We start from the raw sequence: 24017 nt of genomic DNA, 5'->3' as shown, positions 1-24017 counted from the left end.
CTTGGTAGATCCTGGTATTCTGTTATTTCTGCTATTTTGAACCTTTGCTTGTGTTCAGACATATAATTTTGCCTTGTGATTTTGTACTGCATCTGTCCTCTTGGTTTTGACCTGGCTCTTGTGACTAATCTTGATTGTTTGTATTGTCTCTTCTTTGTCTCCATGTTTTGCCCTGACCTGGCTCTTGTGACTAATCTTGATTGTTTGTATTGTCTCTTCTTTGTCTCCATGTTTTGCCCTGACCTGGCTCTTTTGACTAATCTTGATTGTTTGTATTGTCTCTTCTTTGTCTCCATGTTTTGCCCTGACCTGGCTCTTGTGACTAATCTTAATTGTTTGTATTGTCTTTTCTTTGTCTCCATGTTTTGCACTTTTGCACAGGAAGGGACTAGTTGTCCCTAACCGCTTAGTGTCTCAGGGCCCACTTTCAGATCCTGTATAACACTTGTATTGTAGTATGGTAAGCTAACTATTACATTGACAAACTCTACCACCCATTTTTCTAGTACATTCAGCAATCATTTACATCCCCCAGATTCAGTCTTTTTATTAATCACATTCATTCTGTGCTTCCAGATTCTCCTTCCTGTGTATTATACACACTCTTTATGGATGCCATTGCTAAATCATGCATAAGAAGTGAATGCACACAGCACAAACCGCAGGGTAGTAATGTCTAGATAAGGCACCACAAACGGTAGTTAGTTGGTTGCTACATGCTACATGAATACTTACCTGTGTTCCACTTCACTACTATCACATTGATAAATAATGGTCCCCTTTAGACTCTATGCTCTTTTCTCTTATCTATTTGGACATTTCCATCTCATCTCTTACTCCGCAAACTCATGAATACAGCAACTTTTCTGGAGCATTCAATCCCAAGGAGTAAAGACATCATCAATGATCCCAAAGAAGCAATTGTTGTTGCCCAACAATCTGCAAGGGGTTTTAATAGAATTTCCAATCAATGCTGGAAAGAGTGGTCCGTAATTTCTCCAGAACAATGTAAGCTATACAGAGACCATTGACTTTAAAGGAATCCTGTCATCAGAAACTGGCCTAATAAACTATTAGCAGTATGTTGTCAACCAGCTGAACAGCTTCTCAATCATGCTTCTTTCATGGCCGAGTTTAGTGACATCATCAGGAAAATTAACTTTGAAGTTCGGTGTTAAGCTCCACCTCTGAACACCTCCTGACATGAAGCGCCGGACTTCAGGAGATCTGGTCAATGATGTCCCTGGACGCAGGACCATCAATTACAGCGAAGGGGGCGTCTGAAGTCATGTTTCCCTTGCCTTAGGTGTTAAACTCTCCGCCTCCTTGACTTAACAAAAGCAATTTACACCTCACATCGAAGTTGATTTTCTAGATGATGCCACCACACGAGGCCATGAAATAGACATGTTCTAGAAGCTGCTTGATAAAATACTGGTAGTGCTTTATTTGGACAATTTCTTATGACAGGTTTGTTTTAAGCCATATAGGTGGTTATTCAGGTTATTGATATATGTGGGTACATACTGTAGTTTGGTATTTTGCCTTCAATGACGCAATTCAATCTGTATTAGTCTTTTTAATCTGAGTATGTATTTATCTAAGACCTTCAAAGTAGCAGAGCATTTCTTTGTAGTTCCAATTTATTGTATTTTTCTCATGATGGTATATATATGTATATTACACATAAATACATTTGATGCATTCCCTAACATGCATTTAAGTTAAGCACATGTCTTACCCAGTTAGTGCCCAGCTGAAAGAATGGTTTCCAAGTATCAGGGCGGTCACCAAACAACAAAATGTACTTAGTGACCCAGTCATAATAAGTGTTATGTGTACCCTGAGTTGCAACTCCCATAATTTTGTATTTCCTCTTCAGGTCTATTTGAAGCCATGGATTTTTATCCCCAGGGTATGGAGACCAACCACTGCTGCCTGCAAATAGAGAACATGAGGATACAGGATTACCCAAGCACAAGCCAAATGTAACTAAAATACAATACAAAGATACACAGGATGGATGACCATATGTGCCTTACCGTAAAGTCGTGCAAAGTTAGCTGCATAAAAAATATTGTATCTTGAGGAAGACTCAAATGATGTAAAGTACAAGGGGGAGATCAGGTCATTGTAACAATATTCTGGGGGGAAAAAGAAAAACATTATATTTATTATAAAACCTAGAAAAAAGGCATCCAAAATCACAGACGATAGGAAATCCAATCACATCACTTCAGTTCTAAATGGTAACAGAACAGATTGATTTGCATAAGTCAGCTATATAAATATAATATACTGGTAATCATCTATTATGATGCTAAGGATAACATCACCATAGTAATAAAAAAAATCCTGAGGACACCCTCTCTGCAATAAGACATGACACCCCAGGTATAGGATCCCAAAGCCTAATGAAAAATATGGCACTTATTGCACTACTGTTGTAGTCACATCACAGAAGCATGTCCTCCTTACAAGCTATACATTATAGCTATGTGGGGTTTACATTTACATTTCAATACTGCTTAGGTGTTTTTAAATGAAAAATAAAAAAATATAGAAGGAAAAAGATATCATGCCTGAAAAGATATGCAAGACCTATTTACGACCTTTAAATCTGTGATGTTTCTGCACAACGCAATTTACGAGTTAGTGTAATTCAGTAGATTTCTGGATAATCCTATTGATAAACCTTAAATAACATAAAAAAAATTGTGTCCCCACAGGAATAAAATAATGGGGTGTTTCAATTGTAATTAGAAATTAAGGTAAATTCATGTAGTTATTATTTTTGGACTGTCTAGCTAATTGGTGTATATTCTTGAGTAATGAGGATTGACACAGGTGCTCCCGTGACCCACATTTCAGGTTGCGGGCTTACCTGTGTACCTCCCTGTCCGCAAGTGCCAGCACTTCTTACATGTTCTGCCGATCCTGACCTTCTTCTATGTCCCTGACTTTGAGCCGTGCTGCCTGTCTCAAGCTCATGCCTGTCCCCGACCACGAGTTGCCTGTGGAACGACCTGGTGGTATCACGCCGCAGCATGTCCAACCCACTTTGCGGCGTGCTCTGGTGAAAACCGTGTGCCATTTAGACTCCGCTCCCAGGTTCCAGCTCACGTCATTGTCCTCGGTGGTCCAGTGGGCCCACTATCCTTGGCACTTGACAAGGATCTCTTAGACATTTGCATAATCTATTTTTTTAACCTATTTTTTTTTCAAGACCTCTAAAGAGATGGAAGATGTTATTGACTTCTAAATTTTCCAGGGCTGTGACCATAAGATGAAGCTCATCAAGCACCCTACCGATATACCCCTTTTTTGACGGTGATATGCATTGTATACCAAGTTCTTATTTACCAGATATCTTCTTAATGGTACCACAGGCAGTCAACTGGTTATGTACAACATACAACCTAGGCCCTATCTACAGGAACAGACACGCGCAACCGTCTGCTCTAGTCATCCTGGGGAGTCTTCAAATGTGCTCAGCCCGCAGGCTGTATAAGCTGGGGGGCTGCAGGACTGGCCGTGCTCTTCTCCTTTAAGGGGCACGGTCCCTCCTGCTCTCCCCCTCCCCTTTCCTCCTCTGTTTTAATTTTCATTGGTGGCCAGCGAGTTCCGCTGGCCACTGGGGGGCAGCGGGCCAGGATATTTATTCTTGAGCGCGGAGCTAGCCAGCCTCTTTGACTGCTCCGCGCTCAAGAGAAACCCACCCACCCTCCCTATGTTAATATTGTATATTATTGGTTTGTTAATATTTTATTCTTTGCTGTTTGTTATTGCGTTACTCATGTTGTTGTTGGTAGTCACAGCTTGGCCTGTGGTGGAATCTTGACCCTCTCGGCTGTTAGTTAAATCACCTGACGGAACAACTAGGACATGCCCCCGCGGAGGCGGGGCCAGGCATGCAAGGTGAAGTTAGGGTAAGGGTCAGGGTTCTTCCCACAGGTCGCTTATTTGTTATGTAAATAATAAAGCTGTGGCCGACCCCCAGTTTTTTATCCCAAAAATTGTATTTGTGTTGGTTTCTTGGAAAGGGGGAGCGGGGTACATTTTTTGTTGGGTTGAACGTTAATACGGTCAGTCTGGGGGTCTCATCACTATGACCCCAGCTGCTCAGCATGTTGATCCTATCCTGTGGATAGGGCCTAACTTGTTTGGTGGGAAAAACCCCTTTAAAGAAAATCTACCATTTGATTTCATGCATTATGGACCAAACATTTAGTTGTTGATGAGATGTTCTCTTTTGGAAGTAGTGAAGCTGTTTCTATACAGTATCTGAATGTTAATGTAGACCTTGTGGTCACGTTTTGCCAGGAGCTGCCGTTACCTCATGATTTTTTTAACTTTCTAGTAAATGGGAAAAATCACTTTTTTAGTTGGACTGTTCACCTTTTTTGGGGCTAAAACATCTTGCTGGGATTGTGGCGCACGCGCTCCTTTTTGAGGAACCGCTGCCATGCGACACAAATTAGGGGGGGTGGGCCATCAGACGGTCCGACTGATTCGGACTGAGCGCGATATTTAACTTTTAAATAGTGTTGCACGCCGTGGGGCACATTTACTTACCCGGTCCGTTCGCGATCCAGCGGTGCGTTCTCTGCACTGGATTCGGGTCCGGCCGGGATTCATCAAAGCAGTTCCTCTGACGTCCACCAGGTGGCGCTGCTGCGCTGAAGTCCGCTGGAATGCCTCGAAATACACCGGCCTATCCAAGATGAAGGTGAGTGAAATTTTCGCGACACAAATTTTTTTTTAAATGCGGCGGTTTTTCCGAATACGTCGGGTTTTCGTTCGGCCACGCCCCCCCCATTTCCGTCGCGTGCATACCGGCGCCGATGCGCCAAATTCCGATCGCGTGCGCCAAAAACCCGGGGCAATTCAGGTACAATCGGCGCAAATCGGAAATATTCGGGTAACACGTCGGGAAAACGCGAATCGGGCCCTTAGTAAATGACCCCCCATATCTTTAAAATGCACCACAAAAAAGATGGTGAACTCTGTCGGACCTGAGCAGGAAAGCGACACTTTCATGATTTCAGGCGCACAATCTTAGTGAATCGCTGCACCCAGCATTATAGACGGACAATGCACTGTGAACTCTGGTTACCCTCTAAGTAAATGTGTCCCATTAAGTTGAAAAAAAAAATGCTTCAAGATCCTGAACTTCATACAAAATAGTTTCATTTATCAGTCATGTCAAAATATTTTATGATCTATTATGTAGGCCATTAGCTTCCAAAAACAGTGATCTAGTAGAGTAGGACACAGAGGACGTTGTTTCTGGTAGAGTAGCACAACAACTGCATCTAAACTGCTAATGGAGAAGATCTTTGTAAAGGCTTATGCCAGTAGCCCACGAGAGGAGGTTATATATCAATTTCCAGAACGATTGATTCAGACCCAAACCCAGTGGCGTTACTTGAATCTGCAGGGCCCCAGTGCAAAGTCTGTGCCAGGCCCCCTGACTATAATGTATGGTACTAGTCTTCTCATATGAGAAAGTGACAGCTTATGGGCCCCTAAGCCTCCTGGGCCTGGTTGCGATCGCACCCTCTGCACCCCCTCAAGTTACGCGCCTGCCCAAACCGTTTCTGGCAAAGCTTCTGCAAATCAAATCTTGAATGATTCGCTCATCTCTAGTCATTATCCAGACTTATTCAATTTTATTAAGCCAACAGCAACAGGATTAATCTGTACAGGCATACATTTTAGCTACTGTTTTGCATCATCCTGGTGTGATATCTAAAGACAAGATCCACAGCTCTGGCTGTACCATAAAAAGACACCAGGAAAGTATACATTCATTGTGTGCAAAATGTATCAATAGTGAAACCCTCTCAGATGGTGAGGCCAGCAATAGCAGATGTTTTGAAGCTGGTGGAATCACTCTAATAATTGCAGTTATACATTATCCGAGTTAATCCTTATCCAAGACATCCCCCACTGACATCTGTCCTGCTGCCTCCACTCTTTCTGTCTTCAGTTCTATCTAAGCAGCAGATTGATATGAATTATTCCTCTGACAAATGTCTGCTTTCCAGGTTTAAATACCACATCCGCACATTTCAAGATAGCCAGCCCACATAGGACTTGTCAGGGATGCAGCAATTACAAACTCCTACCTGCGCATAGTAACATTGCCATTTTTGTCTTTGTTATATAATGATCACGTGTTGAGAAAAGATGCAGTTCTAAGCAGTTTTACCTCCAACCATAAAGCACCTGATTGCTCCCGAGAAAACAGTGTCCTTGGTAAGGGTGTATTTACATTTAATAATAATTCCTTTATTTATATAGCGCACACAGATTACGCAGGGCAGACCTTGCCAAATCAGTCCCTGTCCAAAATGGGGCTCACAATCTAATCAACCTGCCAGTATGTTTTGGAGTGTGGGAGGAAACCGGAGGACCTCGAGGAAACCCACGCAAACACAGTTGTTGACCTGGATGGGACTTACATTTATAGTTACAGTTTTTTTGATACTGATGACCTACCCCCCCAGGATTGTATGTCAATATTAGATTGTTCTTAGCGTCTTCAAGTAGCAGAACTATACAGTGTATGGAGCCAGAAGCAGAAAGTCCATTCCACTGGATATCTTACACTGAGCTGCAGTCCTTACTCCAGCCACTAAAGAGGGGACAAGGCTTGTTGCTTCCAGTTCTGTACACTGAGCAACCAAGAACAGCTGATCAATCACACATCCTAAATATCACTCTTCAACAGCTACTCATCTTCCCCGCAGAAAGAGCAATAGAACTGAAGTATATGTAATGGAAAGTGGGCTATAATAATGCACCCTATATACTGCTATAGCTTTATATCATTACAGATCTGTTCAAAGTAATCTACAATACATATTTTACTCAAGTTGATGAAAAATTGACAATTTCAACCAATAACTGATAATACTCTAATGGGATTGCTATATCAGCCTTTCTTCAAAACAGAAGCCCACACACTCAAAATATGCTACGGACAATAAGACAAGGTCTGAGGCTACCCTTACCTTTTCACCAGAGTCCATACAAAGGTAGGTTGGACTTAACTACTAGGGATCCAGTCGGTTTCTGAGGAGTGATGTGTCAAACTACAGATGAGAACTTACAGACTGATGTCCAGACCTGAAGACTCGAAATCGGAGTAAAGTAGCCAAAGTCAGAAACTAGAAGAAGTGGATTCATCCAAATCAGGAAACAAAGAGTAAACTAAGTGTACAAGGCACAGAAAGGTTAATGACTCTAGCAGGATAGAGAATTGGATTACTTGAGCACACACAAGAGCCGGGAGAAATAAAGATTCACCAGAACATTTCTGTGCCAGAGTCAGGTATTAACCCAACTCCATTAGACATTGAACTAAAGGATTTATTCTATCAGTTTTCCAAGCTGCTGTTTGGGAAAGCCCATTCAATGCCAGACTCATTGTCAAGCAACCTTATAGGCTTTTATCAAGTCTGATTGTTTTGCCCTCCCATTCAGTCATAGAGCCAACAATCACCATCCAAGCCACGCAACGCAGGTTATCAATCTGTCAACGACAGAATTATGTTGTAATCTGCACCAAAATGCCACATTTATCAGGTCTTTAACACCATTTTTAGAGACGTTTATCACAAGTCCTACAAAAGGGTCTCTTAAAAGGGTGTGGCTGAGATGGAAACGGTTCAAAAGTACCAGGATTTTGGAACATTTTCTAGTGTAAACTAACCCAACTACATTAAGACAGTCTTAAACTAGACCTTTTTGATAAATGTTCTGCACTATTTTTGTGTCCATGAACTCAGATGTTGTAGCACTATCCAAACTACACCTGTTCCCTTAAAGTGGCCACCCCACTGTCCCGCTCAAGTGTAAGCCAGGCAGAATGATGGACATGTTAAACATGATTTATGCAAAACAAATATTTGATCAAAATAATTTTTCTTTGCACATAACTCCAGGAACTAGCCCACCTGGGACCGGTGCCTGGCCAACCAGCCTCATAGGCACAAAGAGCATGAAACATTTCTGGACCTTTTTATGGCTTCAAACTCATAAAAATCTTATAATGCAGTGTCACACAGAGCACCATAGGCACACACTTCTAGAGGGGAAGATTTATCAGAAGTGTCAGAGTGCAAAACTGTTCTATTTGCCCATGGAAACCAATCAGAGCTCAGCTTTCATTTTCCCATGGCTGTTAATAAAATTAAAGCTGAGCTCTGATTGGTTTCCATGAGCAATTAGAACAGTTTTGCTCTCTGACACTTCTGATAAATCTCCCCCTGAGTCAGAGTGCCTACAGCTTCAAAGCTGCACATCTCCATGAGGTCTTACAGATCTCTATTTAGGATTCATTCCTAGTTTTTTTAATAAAAACAAAGTACCAGACTAACAAGAACTGTAGCGTGTATGCCCAGACTTGGCATAACTACAAATCAGCTTAAGTAAACCCACAGTAATGTTCCTCTGAACCAACAACGATGCATTAAATGAGATTTTATCGGGCTGTGAAGCTCCATATCTAGAAAAGGTTCCAGCTGACTGTACAAGATTTACCATTTCCTCTCTGGCAGTCGTCTAAATGGTTCTGACAGAGCACAATTTTTCTGAATTTGTGTCTGGCAGCATGATACAAAAATGATGACAGACAGATATGAAAACCAGAGAAAGATAACAACTTTTCAAGTGAATTTAGTTAGAGGCACTGCAGTATTTCTAATGCTTAAATATACACCAACATATTAAATATGATTGTGACAGTAATTATCTTATTTAGAGACTTCTTTATATGATATTATATTATTTGGGATATTTGGTCTAGTGGTGACCTGCTGTGAAATACAAGCTTCTCTGTTGTGTCATTATCTCAGGAGCCAATCTCTCTGGATGACAGAACTCAATGGACCATACCACGCAGACTCTCCACAGGGGGAGCATAAACTCCAATTTACAATACCCTGATGCTTGGACAGGCTCCTGTCAGATACTTATAAAAAAAGAAGACCACATTGTAGCCTCCAAGGATGGAACATTTAGTTAAAAACTCTAATATTTTAATGGAGAATATGAAGAGAAGGATATAGACACTAGTCCCTAGCAGCTAGTGATGGTAATGTCTCTAGTTGCTCATGTGATGCTGTACTGAGACATCAATGGATTGATAACAGACAGCATAGCGAAAAAAAAGTCTGTACATGAAAATGGCATGTGATCAGGGCATCTTAATGTGTAGTTAACAAGAATGGAGGTTCGTTGTACCGAAAATTAATGGGGTGGCAGGTCATATGTGCAAACTTCCAGCACTGGGCACTGCTGGCGCCAGCACTGGGCATACCTGGGCAAGTGCCACGCCCCAGAGCTGCTGGGGGGGCATATAAGGTTGTACATAAGGAATCCATGTTAGAAAAGAGGGCTATAAATAACTAGGAGGTGTCACTATTCGTAGGGATGAACTGTCAGAGAGTCTCTTAGGGAAGAGTCTGTGGACACTCTGAACCACCACGGGAGATGATGGTACTAGCCGACTCCCGGGATCGGAGTGACACCTGGTCTTCCCAGAGCCCGCCGCAAAGCGGGATGGTCTTGCTGCGGCGGGGTGCCACCAGGTCGCTCCAAAGGTGCGTCTAGGCCAGCGGGGGCACCCAAGGTAGTACAGAGGGAGATGCAGGACACAGTCCGAGCCAGGGATGACAGCAGGGGTACAGCTTGGAAGGGTGAGCTGGGACTCACGGCAGGACCACAGGAGCTGGCACACGGTACAGGCAGGCAGGACACAGAAGAACACTGGAAACACAGAAACGCAAAGGTACACTGGTAACACAGCAACACGAAGTGTTTCACTTAGCAGGAAATGATGCTGAAGATCCGTCGAGGCAGGAAGGGAGTTGCCGGATTATAAGGGTGAGCCAGATTAGCCAGCGCCAATCAGGAGGACGCTGGCCCTTTAAGTCCAGGAGAGCCGGCGCGCACACCCTAGGAGCAGGATTTGCGTGGCCTAGTCGGGAAGCAGGAGCGTTGGAGAGGTGAGTCCGGGCCGGGGAGCAGGACAGCGGCAGTGACAGCGGGGACCGCGGCATCAAGAGGGTCACGAGGACACCCGTGACAGGAGGGAGCTGTTTAGGATGATAAACTAGAGAATATTTTAGAGACTGTTTTAGTGTCTGAATTTGTAATGCTGCCTTCACTGCAAAGGGGCCCACTGAGGCTCTGTTGCCCAGGGGCCTACTGAAACTTGGAGCCAACCCAGCATGCTTGCACTCCATTCGCTGTCTATGGCACTGGAAGAAGTAGAATATTGTCCTCAGCTATCTCCGTCAGCACCATAGAGATAAATAGAGCAGCATGGATATCTTCCACCTGCTGCTAGGTTCTTCTGAGGGTACATCGGACCCCTTTTTCCATGATCCATGAGTCACACATCCTGTGGATAGAGGAAAACTTGATGTGCCTGTGCAAATCCTATAAAATCACTGACTTCTCCATGTCCATGTGAACATTGATTGTGCAGTGAATGATTATCACAACCCATTTGATGGATATTACTAAAGAAACCCTTTAAAATTATTGTTATGCCCAGGCCAAATATTCATATTTCTAAGTAAAAAATATATATTTCTGTAAATCATATATTTGTATTTAAAATACATATTTTTTTTTTCATGACAAGCTGAAATGTAAAAAATGGAAGGTAACAAGAGGAAAGGAGGTCAATAATGGCTGAGAATTGCAGCAGTCATTGTATACTCTGCAGTGCTTGTTCATGCTCAGTCAGCATTGTCTACATTCTGCTTATTCAGTGTTGGGAAGATGCAGAGTCCTCGCTGACATGATACTTTCCTGCACTGCCCTTCCAGGAAACAACGGCACCCATTCTCCTTAATGCAGCACAAGATCCATAGATTGCACTGCATTGTCCTATCTATTAAAACTCTCCCATGGTGGAACAACTTGCATTATCTTATTCTTTCAAGACATGAAACCCAGTAATGCACCATTAATGTAGCATGCACTAAAAGGTATTATTCAGAAATGCAGGCATTTTTGCCTTGGCATGCTTTTGCACTTATAATAAAACATATGTCTTGTGTTACTTAGCTTGAATGCTTAAAGGGATACTGTAATCAGCTTCAACACCACTACACTACCAGCCCCCTTGGGTAGGGTATGAAATATCCTTTCTAGCAACTCCTCTTTTATATTACATCTCACCCATTTACCTATAAACTTTGCCTTCAAAGTTATATGCAAATAAGCTGAGAAGAGTCACTTTTACCTCAGATAAGTCACTTTTAAAGGTTGGAGTGGAAAGCATCACTTCAGAGTCCCCTATTTTGAGCTCTACAGTACCTAGAACCAGGGGTGGGATCCAGCCGGCTCTCCCTAGCTCGGGAGAACCAGCAGTTAAAATCAGTCGGCTTAACAAGTCTGGGAAAAGCACTGAAGAGAGCTGATTCCTAGTCCTGCATCTGATGGTGTGTGCAGAGGACTCATCTGATTACCTCATCTGATTACCAACTGGCTGCCTCTCTCTGCCTGCAGTTTCAGGCAGTCCAAGTAGTGACCCATCCTGTGCTGCCTAGTCCTGTCCGAAGAGTGAGAAGGTGTGGACAGGGTCGGATTGGAGCTCAAAGATTCTGGTAGCAATAAGTTTGTTACTGCCTAAATTGCCATGTTGGCACTTTGTGAAAAGCTTGTGTGTTTTAGGTCTCATTTTGGGCACTCGATCTCTAAAAGGTTTGCCACCACTGTTCTAGTGGGACTGTAGGCGACGTGCAGTCTCCTCCACTTCAAGACCCAGGCAATAGAGTGGGAAGAGCTGCACCCTGTTTGGGGTCAGGCACTGTGACTGGGGACTTCTGTAACTGGGGGCAGGCACTGTGACTAGGGACTTCTGTAACTGGGGGCAGGCACTGTGACTGGGGGCTTCTGTAACTGGGGGCAGGCACTGTGACTGGGGGCTTCTGTAACTGGGGGCAGGCACTGTGACTGGGAACTTCTGTAACTGGGGGCAAAATTCTGAATCCCATCCCATTTTGTATCAAAATATAAGATTTGAAATATTTGCCTGTAAAATGATACCATAACAGCATGTGCCTATGCACTATAAATCCCAAAAAAGGGGCAACTAAACTGACTGCTATGCCAATATCTAAAAGCGACTAAAAGTGACTCTTCTCAGCTCATTTGCATATGACTTTGGAGGTGATTTTTGATGAAATCTACAAAGGGCATTTCACACTCTACATGAGTGCTGGTGGTTCCAACTGTTTGACCTCCAGCTATCTGTAACTCATGTCCTATGGTGTCATGGGACAACCTATTGCCAATTCCTTGGTGAGGAAGGAATTTCCAGTTTCCGAGGATCAAAACAAAACCTTATTAACATTATTTACCAAGATTTTGGAAGTGATATTTTGTATTGGAATGGTGAGCTGAACTTCAGAGCATGATAAAATAATGTGATATCACTCAAAAGAGAAAAAGGTTACGTGTTTACCTAGATATGACGATAATGGGGCACATTTACTAAGGGTCCGAACGCTGCATTTTCGTCGGGTTTCTCAATTTTTTCCTTTTTGCGCTGAATTGCCCTGGGTTTTTGGCGCATCTGCGCCGGCTTGCATGCGGCAAAAATCAGGGGCTGTGGACGTCGGACAACCCGACGGATTCAGACAAACCGCGGCATTTAAAAAGCAAATTTTGTCGCAAGATCAGCACTTACATGCACCGGGAAGAAGAAGGTGAACTCCGGAGGACCTGAGCGGGGAAGCGACAGATGCAGGAAATTGGACGCACGATCTTAGTGAATCGTGGCAAACCTGAATCCTCGTCGGACATTCCGGATCGGTGGCGGACAGGTAAGTAAATGTGCCCCAATATCTTATAATGCGTTGTCCTTTTAAGATGTTGCTAAGCAGAATGTGGATCCCCCTCCTCAACTAGTTAAAACCATATTTCAATCGTTAAGTCTTAAAGAGTAGCACTTTCCTCTAAGAGGTTCTTTGAGAGCATTTGTTACTTTTTAATTACTGTACATTCCTTTGGGAATATGTAAGTAAATGATGTATTTTATTTTTAGTGTCCTACTGCATCACTTTCCAGTGGATTTTAATGATTTGCAAAATACTTAAAGGGTTTTTGGGGGGAATTTCACTTCCTTGGCACTAGGGCCATATAAAAGGAGAATAGGAATGTGAGTAAATCTTATTCCCTCTTGTACTCTTGCCCCAGTGCTTCTCTGGTTAGCCTGAAAATCCCACTCACTATTTCTGAATGACAGCTGTGTAATTTACCAATCTATTCTATATTCAGTGTGCAATGTGCTAAATGATGTCGGCTTCACTGGACGGAGGAGAAACATACAGCTGAATATTCATGAGGAGGCAGTTTCATTAAGAAAAACAGATTAAAACCATCAATATCACTATATCAGATAAGTAAACTAAGATAAATTAGAAGCAGGCAGTCCCGGGTTACATACAAGATAGGTTCTGTAGGTTTGTTCTTAAGTTGAATTTGTATGTAAGTCGGAACTGTATATTTTATAATTGTAACCGCAGCCAAATTTTTTTTGGTCTTTGTCACAATTCAATTTTAAAACTTTTGGGTTGTCATAAAAACCAGGATTAACAATAAAGATTAATTGTAGACACCTTTCATAACTGTTACAGCTGATCATTGTAGCCCGGGACCAAAGTACTGTAAATTACCGTACCAACATCCAGAGGACTGTTTGTAACCAGGGGTTGTCTGTAAATCGGATGTTCTTAAGTAGGGGATTGCCTTCCCTATGTCTTCCTCATGGAATAACGTGGCTTGTGGTATAATTTCTAACTAGCATCACAGATGTCCTGAAGCCGGTGTCATTCTGCCTGCACTGAGATGTTGATGTCCTGCCTGCGGTCCAAGTATTTAAAGTGACAAAAAAGTAGTCATCTACATCATGCTCTTCGGGGCGAATATTGTTGCCTACCTCGATCAGGGGCAGTCAAAATACAAGTACAGTTACTATGGCACAATAAATCCAAGGGGAGCACAAGAGGAAGAATAAATACATGGGATCCATTCTGGCTCGCAGTGCAGTGGTGTCAAGGTTAGTGGACAGTGTAAAGAAACAGCAGATTTTTCGTCTTCAACAGCCATTGTGATAAATCCAGTAATGTAGCTATAGGGGTCATGTGGTCTTGACGGGTTCCCATCAAGTGATAAAACTAGGGCCCTGTTCCACTTCCATCTCTTTTTACAGTACATGCTGTTTGAATACTAATGTAGAGATATGACCAGGCTATTTAATAATATCTAATAATAGCATCTTTTAGCCGCCAATATGATTGGTTATTAGCACAGCGTAGCAGTTCTGCCTTCCTCTTCTCATGCTGTTCTCCCAAATAGGGAATGATAAAGCTCAGGTAGCACAATGGCATCCTGACAATGTGAAACAATACATATAAATCATATTCAATATGGGGAATCTATTATGGGGGTCACTATATATTAATTGATCAGGCCACTACATAAATCTCCACTCTAGGAGTACTATAATAAAGATTACTATCAGGATCCCAATATAATTTCTTAGAGGGGGCACTAAAAATAAATAATTGGGGGGTACTCTGTAGCTTCCTGTCCCAACATAACTAATTAAGGTGGAAGGGCAAGCTGTATATAATATAATTCAGATGTGTAAAATTCACAGTGTATATTATTTTTTGTAATATTGAGGGCTCGCAGTATAAGGAGGTGTTGTAAGGGGTATATATTGTTTGGGAGCATAGTGTGGAACATAAGTGTTATCCAGGGAACACTGTACTGGAAGTGACTGTAGTATTTTTAGGAATACATGGAGATGTATTGCAAAGCCAAATATATCTAAACAAAAAAGTCTGCAGTGATATGTTATGGCCAGGAGAAGGCATCATGAAGTGCTGAACCAGATTGAGCAGAATTATCCCTGTGAGTTACTAGACACTACTTTTGCCGTCTTGTGTCACAGAGCAAACACGTCTTTTGAAATGTGGACTGGTGGTAGCAGGCTTGGGGTGTCATCAGTTATGAATAATGTTGTGACCATTTATTAATTAGATTTTGGGGGGTGTTTCCATCTGAACTCCAGGCCCCAAGGGCTCTAAGCTAAGCCCTGGATTGGCAACATTTTTTTAGATTCTCTAGTGATTGTTTGTCTATATGATAGAGAGTAACTGTAGTAAGTGTGCAATTTTGCATATGTCCTATAGTACCCAATAAAGGGCTGCATCTTTAATCAAGAATGGGGAGTCACTGCACTGAATATAATAATTTTATTATGTAGGGAAAGAAAAAGAGGGATGCTTATATCAAATTGATAAACAAATTTTATTAGATATCATCAAATACAAAAAAAAAACCCATTAAAAAACACACTATGGGGTCTTCATATACATGATGATATGGGCACATGCGGACTGGGGATACACTACATTTGGTATACAAAGGTAAATAAATGTGGTATATAATAAGTAAAACCAAGCTGTATATTGTATAGCCCAAAATATTGCAATCATAATAATAAATAACACAACTTGGATGTACAATATAAAGTGACAAGTAATAGAGCAAGTAGTAATACCACCAATATCTAAGTGCTTGCTAAGAAATATTATTATTATGATTGCAATATTTATATGCATGGTTATATTATAAACTGAGATTGAGCCATGTGGGCCCCCCAGCAAGACTAAACGACGGACATTTGCTTGTTTGTAGGGCATTGAAAAGCTCACATGTTTATAGTACCCCAAAGGAAACCACTAAAGTCGCCTGACCATCTTATTGGTCGTGTACTGACTCTTCATTGGTGCCTAGACATGTGTGTCTGCCACAGGTTAAAATGCATTATGTGCTACAGCTGGGTTCACCTTATTCAGCACGCTCCTCCAGCTGGTATCGGGGTGTGCCAGTGTGGGAGGAGTGGCATCGGACCTCCACCTCACCCAAGATGGCTGCCAAGCATGCACACTTAGTCACAACTCTGCGACTGGCAGGGCAGGGTTACGGTGAACCTCACCTCCCTAAAGGCGTCACCCCGTCCCAGGATACAGTGGGGCACATTTACTAAGGGTCCGTCGGACGCATTTCCGTCGGGTTTCCCAAATTTCTCCGATTTGTGGTGGCGCATCGGGGGCGTGGCCGTCGGACAACCCGACTGATTTCGGCAAACCGTGGAATTTAAAAATCAAATTGTGTTGCAAGATCAGCACTTACATACACCGGGAAGAAGAAGGTGAACTCCGGCGGACCTCAGCGGGGAAGCAACACGTGCAGGAAATTGGACGCACGATCTTAGTGAATCGCGGCAGCTCTGAATCCTTGACGGACATTCCGGATCGGCGATGACAACGGGACGGGTAAGTAAATGTGCCCCAATAGCTCCACAAGCAAGGTATACAGCAGCTTTGAAAACAGCAATCGCTGCCTATGAGTGTTGTATCCAATGATTTATGCCGCAAATCGCCATATTATAGATTGCAGCAACCACATTAGAATCCACTTGTCTTCTTTTTGTGACAACAGCCTCTGCTGATCGCCCCCTGTTTTTAAAGGGGGTCATATTCTATCCCTCTTTAGGCACCTAGGATCTGAGTTGTGCCACTTTCTTATGTGTTCAATAAGCCTAGGTGCTCCGCTCCCTGACTTTAATGACCTTAAATGCTCACTGAACCGTACATTTAGGTTACATATCGTTTTACCTATATAGAACCTGTTACAGGGACAGAAAATTATATAAACCACATGGTTTGTTCTGCATGTTATAAAGTGTCAAATGGGAATATCATGGCCACCACATTGTATCCGTTTGGTTTTTATGAATTGCGTCCAGTAGTTACAATTGCCGCACATAAAATTGCCTTTAGGTAAACTAGCTTTTAGCCAGTGGTCTTTGTTAGTTTTACAACCGCTGGTTACCAATTCTGTTCTCAGGGTTCTACCGCTGCGGAAAGTAATAAGGGGCCCTTTATCTATTATTTCCTTCAAATCCTTATCCCCTTGTAGAATATGCCAGTTCTTTTTATAGCTGATTTTATATGTTCTGTTTGCAGGAAAAAAAATAAAGGAAAAATTTTTTCTTTGTTATATTGGGATTTGTGATCGCTCCGTCATATGCTTCTTGTATGAGCATATCAGGATAGCCTCTCGTTTTTAGCCTTCTTTTCAGACCGTCTGCCTGTGTGAGTAACCTTTCATGAGTGCTATTAAGGTTATTTATTAGCAGTATAATATCGGTGTTTCCCATATTAGTAGGATAATACTGTAGGTTCCAACCTTTAGCTTTGTAATTTCCCTGATATAATGCTTTATACAAGCACCCAACAACACTAGCACCCTATATAATACCAGGCAGGAAGTGGTGGTGATATGCCCCAGACATGGCTTAGCAATGGATTTAATAGTAATAAATAGTGTCATTTGGGTTATCGGACATTAAAAAGTTCTTGTGGTTTGGGCCCATAACGGAAGTACACATATGCAAAGTCACTACATATCAGCAATAAAATGAAGCAGTGTATTACTGGGAAAACTCTCAGTGGCTGATCAATAATGTAACAAGAAATGATTAGATGACTAGGGAGGCCAAAATCGTGTTGGCAGAATGTCAGAAACAAGACCGGATAGGCTCAGGATGATGGGGCTGAGAGCAATTATTAAAGACCCACTTAATGCTGGTCAGAGGGACATACTATACATATTATATGGATGAGCATGGCACAAACTGGAATTAACCGGTTCACGACCGCCCGCCGTGTATTCACGGTGGGCGGCGGGTCCCGGTGCATGGAGATACTCACGGCTGAGCCCTCTCCATAGCCGGTAAGTATTTGCTGCATATTGCATCAAAGACTTACCGGTAACACCCGTGATCGGTGCCAGCACCGATAGCAGGTGTTATCACAGTGATCACTGCCGGCAAAGCTGCCGGCAGCTTCAAAAAGACAGCCGCACATGGGCGCCATGACAGCTGTCTCATTTTAACCCCTTCATTACAATGTGCTATCAGTATATGATAGGATCAATCAGACAACCTAGGGTTAAAGTACCCTAGGGAGTCTGAAAAATAGTAAAAATAAAAATAAAAAAAAGTTTTAAAAAAAATTATAATTAAAAAACCTAAAAATTCAAATCACCCCCCTTTCCCTAGAACTGGTACAAATATAAATAAACAGTAAAAGTAATCAACTTATTAAGTATCAACACATCCGAAAATGCCCGATCTATCAAAATATAATAACGGTTTTTCACTGCTTTTAACCCCGTAACGGAAAATAGCGCTCAAAGTCGAAAATGGCACTTTTTTGCCATTTTGAAAAATATTTAAAAAATCTATAAAAATTGATCAAAAGGTCGTACAATCCTAAAAATGATATAATTGAAAATATTATCAAATGTTGCAAAAAAATGACACCACCCAAAGTTTTGTACAACAAAGTATAATAAAGTTATTAACGCCAGAAGATGGCAAAATCCCCAAAAATGTTAAATTTTTGTAAATGTATGAAAAAATTATAAAACCTATACAAATTTTGTATCCGCGTGATCGTACTGACCCAAAGAATAAATCAGACATGTCATTTGGGGCGCACAGTGAAAGCCGTAAAATCCAAGCCCACAAGAAACGTTTTTTCACCATTTTCACTGTATTTGGAATTTTTTTCCCGCTTCCCAGTACACGGCGTGGAATATTCAATACCATCATTATGAAGTGCAACGCAGAATTACGCAGAAAACAAGCCATCACACAGCTTTTTAGGTGTAAAAATAAAAAAGTTATAGATTTTTGATGGTGGGGAGTGAAAAATGGAAATGAAAAAACAGGAAAGGTCCCGGTCCTTAACCGGTTAAATAGGTAGACTAGTACTAAGACAGGAAAAGTAGAAAGCAGAACCAAAACAATCACTTGATGATGAGGTACAAATGAGTTTTAGCTTCCTTTAAGACACATAAAATAATCATTAACCATTACTTCTAGAAGGACCACCATTCCATTTCATCTATTTGGGACCTCAAATAATCCACCTTAATGGGTAGATCAACAGTAATACTACTAGTTTATCTAATGGTCTCTTGTATGTCTTTTTAGTTACCCATGGTAGAGGGCCGGATACAAGTTTCAGTAGGCTCCTGGGCAACATGAGTCCACATGGACTCATGTGGTGGCATTAAGACAATAAAACAGTCCCCTGTTCCCCAAATTTTTCCTAAAAGCCCCCTTACGGTAATTTTATATGCAGCCTCCTCTTAGTTTAGTTATATACAGCCTCACATGTTATATTATATACTGAGATTGAGCCATGCGGTCCACCCCCAGCAGACCTGGGCCTTGGCAGTTGCCTGGGAATGCCTGGTGCTGGTGTCGGCCCTGCCAAGGCAGATCAGTAGCAGATTTTCGGAGCAGGATTCACACTGATCTACAAGTTAAGGATAGTTCAACACATGTAGTTGGGGCCAACTATATCTCCCTAACATGCAAATAAAACCCCCCAAAAATTAGTAGTCAGTTTTCAAAATCTCCATTTACAAATCCTACAGATACAGTTGTTTTCTGCAACCACGTGTGAACACAGCCTTAGATCTCATGCATACGTATGGTCCCCTGTGACATAATCGAGGGCATGGAACCGTTGTTATGACACCAGGGACACTCAGCAAAGGTCCCATGCCTGTCACAGTAGCATCTGTAAAGGAGCCTGATGTCTGCAGGCTCTTTCACTGACACATTGATTTTACAATATACAATATATATGTATTATTGCAGTTTATTTTATAAATGATTAGGCCCCCTATGGTTCAAGTACCCTAGAGGGCCTAGAAATTTAGTAAAAGAGTTTAAAAACCATTCAGTTCAAATCACCTCTAGACCACAAATAAAATAAACATAAAACATGTTAGATATTGCCGCATCTCAAAATGCAAGTTCTATCAAATTATAAAAACGTTTATTCCCGTTGCTGAACCTTGTAACAGAGAATGCCGCCCATATGTTGCCCCTTATTGCCATTTCGCAACACTTATAAATTTGAATAAAAAGTGATCAAAAATTTATACAATTCAATAAATGAAAACATCAGTTTGTCCTGCAAAAATGACTCCTTACACCAATGTAAAAGGTATTTGCTTCAGAGTATGGCAAAGCTTTTGCGAAAAAAACCTATATAAATTTGGTTCCCTAGTGTTCAAACCGACCCAAGAATAAAAAGCAGGTGTCATTTGTAGCTCATAGTGAAAGCCGTAAAAAAAAGAAGCCCACAAGGAAATGGTGCAGATGCATTTTTTTTGTAAATTTCACCACATTTGGAATTTTTTCCAGTTTTCCAGTCCAGGGCATGTAATATGAAATACCACCACTAGGAATCTTAATTTGTTACATAGAAAACAGACCCTCATACAGGTCTGTACACAGAAAAATAAAAAGTTATGGAAAATGGAAAAAGTCTATTGGCAGTAACGGGTTATACTCTCTGTAAATTCCAATGCTGGTTTTGGCATAAAAATACTAGGTGGGGTAGGGCGGGAATGCCTTGGCCTAGTAGATTTACTGTGCCCGGGACCTCTCACTAGAATTATTAAGATTGGAACATCTCTTGCCTGTGGAGGAATGGACTAGGACTGGTGTGAGATGTAGCAGCGTTGTGTCTGTATCTGATAACCAGGCCTTCTGTAGTAACTGGAAGAACATACATCTAAACTATGACTAGGTCTTCATACACCAGAGCCAACCAGGCTTTTTTACTATGAGAAGTGTCAATCTGTGAAATAGCCTGCCTCAGGCGCCGGTCACAGCAGGGACAGCAGAGAGCTTCAAGAAGGGTCTAGATGCCTTTTTACACCTAAATAACATTGATGGTAATGTTATATAGAATTGTTCCCCTCCCTATCTTGGTTGAACTTGATGGACATGTGTCTTTTAAACAAACTATGATACTTTATATCATGTATGTATGGGTCTTCCTATATGGTGACATATGGGGCTTTTGTGGGGACAAGTATTGATAGGTCAATAAATTATCAAATATACATTCACTTTTTTCATTTCATTAAAATAATAATTTACGAATTAAGCAATGTATATTTGGGAATAATATTTATACAAAAAACCTTAACATTATTCTGAAGTTATTGAAGGCTGGACAGATCAGCTCCACCCTATTGGCTTCCAGGCTAAGGGGAACTTCCCACATCTGATTCACTTACACAATGTGCATTACTGGATCATACCACATCCCATATTCTAGATAACAATATGGAAAGCTTTAGTGGAACATAGTGGTAGAAACGAGTTGTCTTATTTAGGCTGTAAGTGACTTAACCTTTAACCTATTCATAGGTGACATAGGGACAGAGATGAATTACTAGCTGATTTGGCTAAATCTCATGTAAAATCTTTATATGATAAGTGTGTACATATATACATGACTATGACATAGATTGTGCCAAAAAAAACATAATTTCATAAATATCAATCATACACCATAATTGCTACGTCACATATCAAGTCAATGGACTGAACTTTAAATGTAGGGTTCCTATAGTATCCCAGTCCAGATCTGCTATGTTGAGATCCTTAGTTTCCAATGAACACTGCTTCTGCCAAATTTCTGGAAGTCTCCTCTGTAAAACAGCCTCAATTTACATCAGACACAAACTGTGTCCTTCACCCAGTGAATGACAAGCTGACTTCTATCCGAACACAAGGTTATACCCAAAGGTAATGAATGCAGGTAAGGATGATGAGACTGATCACCCAGGGCAGGGTGGTGGCGGTACCGCAGTGAGGTCATATGTTACAAAGTTCTGCATTATAGTCCATTAACCCCTTCTCTGACTCAAGCAATTACCCACCCACTACGGCCTCTAAAAGCAGAATTCCTAAAAAGTTAAGGGGTTAATAAATCTCCCTAATAACTAAAAATGTAAATCAGCAGCCTAACTGTATCACTTAGCAGGGTTAACATTAATTACTCATACTGATCACTGCGATCTGAACGGTTCTGGTTGCTTAGCAATGTCATTTTTTGTTCTTCGCAGACATCTTTAAATACATATTAACAATTATTATGTGATTTCTCGAATTCTTGGACAGGACCCAAAAAAAGGAAAAAAAAAAAAAACACCCACAGACTGCAGAGCTGGCTGGAGACACTGCGGTAGGAAACCCCCCAAAAATCTATTAGATCATGTGTTTTAGAAGTCACAAAGAATTGATGTTTTTGGGATTTCCTTAAAAAAAATGTCATTTTTTTTTTGTTTTTGCATATAAGTAAATAGACTTGAAAAAGTGAATTGCGTGAGGCAGGGGTTGGGGGGGCAGCCTGCAAGATTTTTGACAAGGATGCCCGTGTTTGGGGGGCATTACCAAGGAAGGCTGGTGCATGGGATAAGGACTACTGCAATGCAGGGCAGAGTTTGGTGCCTGCATGTGCTCCCAGCACTGCATTGCAGATCACAACTTTATGATGCCAGCTCGCCACCCGAAAATAGCCAACATCAAAAATCACACTTTCCAAAAGTCATTGCTATATCCCCTCCTTACCTTCATGGTTTAGATATGATCCCTGCACTGCAGCAGCCCATGTGAGTAATAAGAAGGCAAACATCTTCCTTTCTTTCTTCCTCTGGGGATGTAGAAGCGAGCGGCGTGAGGCAGGAGCTGGTCCAGCGGCTTCTATAGATGCATGAAGCTGGGATACAGGAGGGAGGATCAGCTTCCTCCGTACTGAAGCATCATAGCAGCGCAGAGCTCAGAGTGCTTAGTCTATCATTCCCACACTGTGACTCTGAGCATCCCAGCCAGGCTGGGGGGAGATCACATGACAGCCCGACAGCGAAGCCTGCAGGAAGACATCTTTGTTATGGGCTAGTTACTTTTAGTGATAGTAACTCATGCACTTCATATTAATAATACAATAAAACAAATTAATATAAGATTACTATCTAATATATAAAGCTGAGTGTGAGTTGAAGGAGTCTGTACCGTCGTGTTTATAGTCACCAAATTTTGCACAGCCGCTATGTGCGACTCAGGGAACGTTTGGTTTTGAGCCAAAATTTTCACCCTGCACTTTCCAAAATCCACTTATTAACCACCATATACAGGAGCCATTGGGGCTCATTTACTAAGGGTCCACGGACCGCATTTTCGCCGGATTTCCCGATGATTTCCGATTAGCACCGCATTTAACAGGGGTTTTTGGCGCAGGCAATCGGATTTTGGCACATCGGCGCTGGCTTTCACGTGACAAATCGGGGGTCGGGCCGTCGGGCGATCCAACGGATTTGGATAACGCGCAGGATTTAACATCGTAAATTGTGTCACAAGACACGCACTTACAAGCATTGGGAAGAAGAAGGTGAAATCCAGTGGACCTCAGCGGGGAAGCGACACATGCAGGAGCTCGGGCGCACTATGTTGGTGAATCGGGCCGGACTTCATCTTCACCGGACCATCCGGATCGTGGATTGCGACAGGACCAGGTAGGTAAATGTGCTCCTGCTTCTGTGGCAGATGGAAGCTGAGCTGTGATTGGTTGCTGTTCTGCCACAGGTCATTAATATGAGCTCTGAGCTTTGATTGGTTACTAAAGGCAATGAGTATAAGATGCTAATGTGTGATGTAATATGGATAGGGACACAGAAATAGGGTGAGATTTATCAGAAAAGTCTGAGTTAAAACTCTTCCAATTGCCCATGGAAACCAATCAGAGATCAGCTGTAATTTTATAAACAGCTGTGCAAAAATGGAACTTGAGTTCTGATTGGTTGCCATCAGACACTTCAAACACTTCTGATAAATCTCCCCATAGACAAAGTGACATTCGGAGACAGAGATTGTTGCTGGAATGAGACTGCCAGAGACAGTCGCTGGAATGAGACTGCCAGAGACAGTCGCTGGAATCAGAATGCCAGAGACAGCCGCTGGAATGAGACTACCAGAGACACAATCGCTAGAATGAGACTGCCAGAGACCGTTGCTGGAATGAGACTGCCAGAGACAG

At 41.9% G+C, this 24017-nt stretch overlaps 1 protein-coding gene across 1 annotated transcript in view; it reads right to left on the bottom strand.

The window, feature by feature from the left end:
* The window catches only part of CNTNAP1 (contactin associated protein 1), a 65351-nt gene extending 42548 nt beyond the window's left edge, over window positions 1–22803 (bottom strand). Inside the window, exons 1-3 of the mRNA XM_072111744.1 lie at window positions 22556–22803; window positions 2043–2144; window positions 1742–1938 (exon numbers count right to left, since the gene is read on the bottom strand). Coding sequence (XP_071967845.1) covers window positions 1742–1938; window positions 2043–2144; window positions 22556–22619 — 363 coding nt within the window. The 5' untranslated portion in view covers window positions 22620–22803. The remainder of the gene's footprint in view (window positions 1–1741; window positions 1939–2042; window positions 2145–22555) is intronic.
* Window positions 22804–24017: the final 1214 nt, after the last annotated feature.

This window comes from Engystomops pustulosus, chromosome 6 (genome assembly GCF_040894005.1).
Source record: "Engystomops pustulosus chromosome 6, aEngPut4.maternal, whole genome shotgun sequence".
Lineage (NCBI taxonomy): Eukaryota > Metazoa > Chordata > Amphibia > Anura > Leptodactylidae > Engystomops > Engystomops pustulosus.
This window is presented reverse-complemented; position numbering and strand designations above follow the sequence as displayed.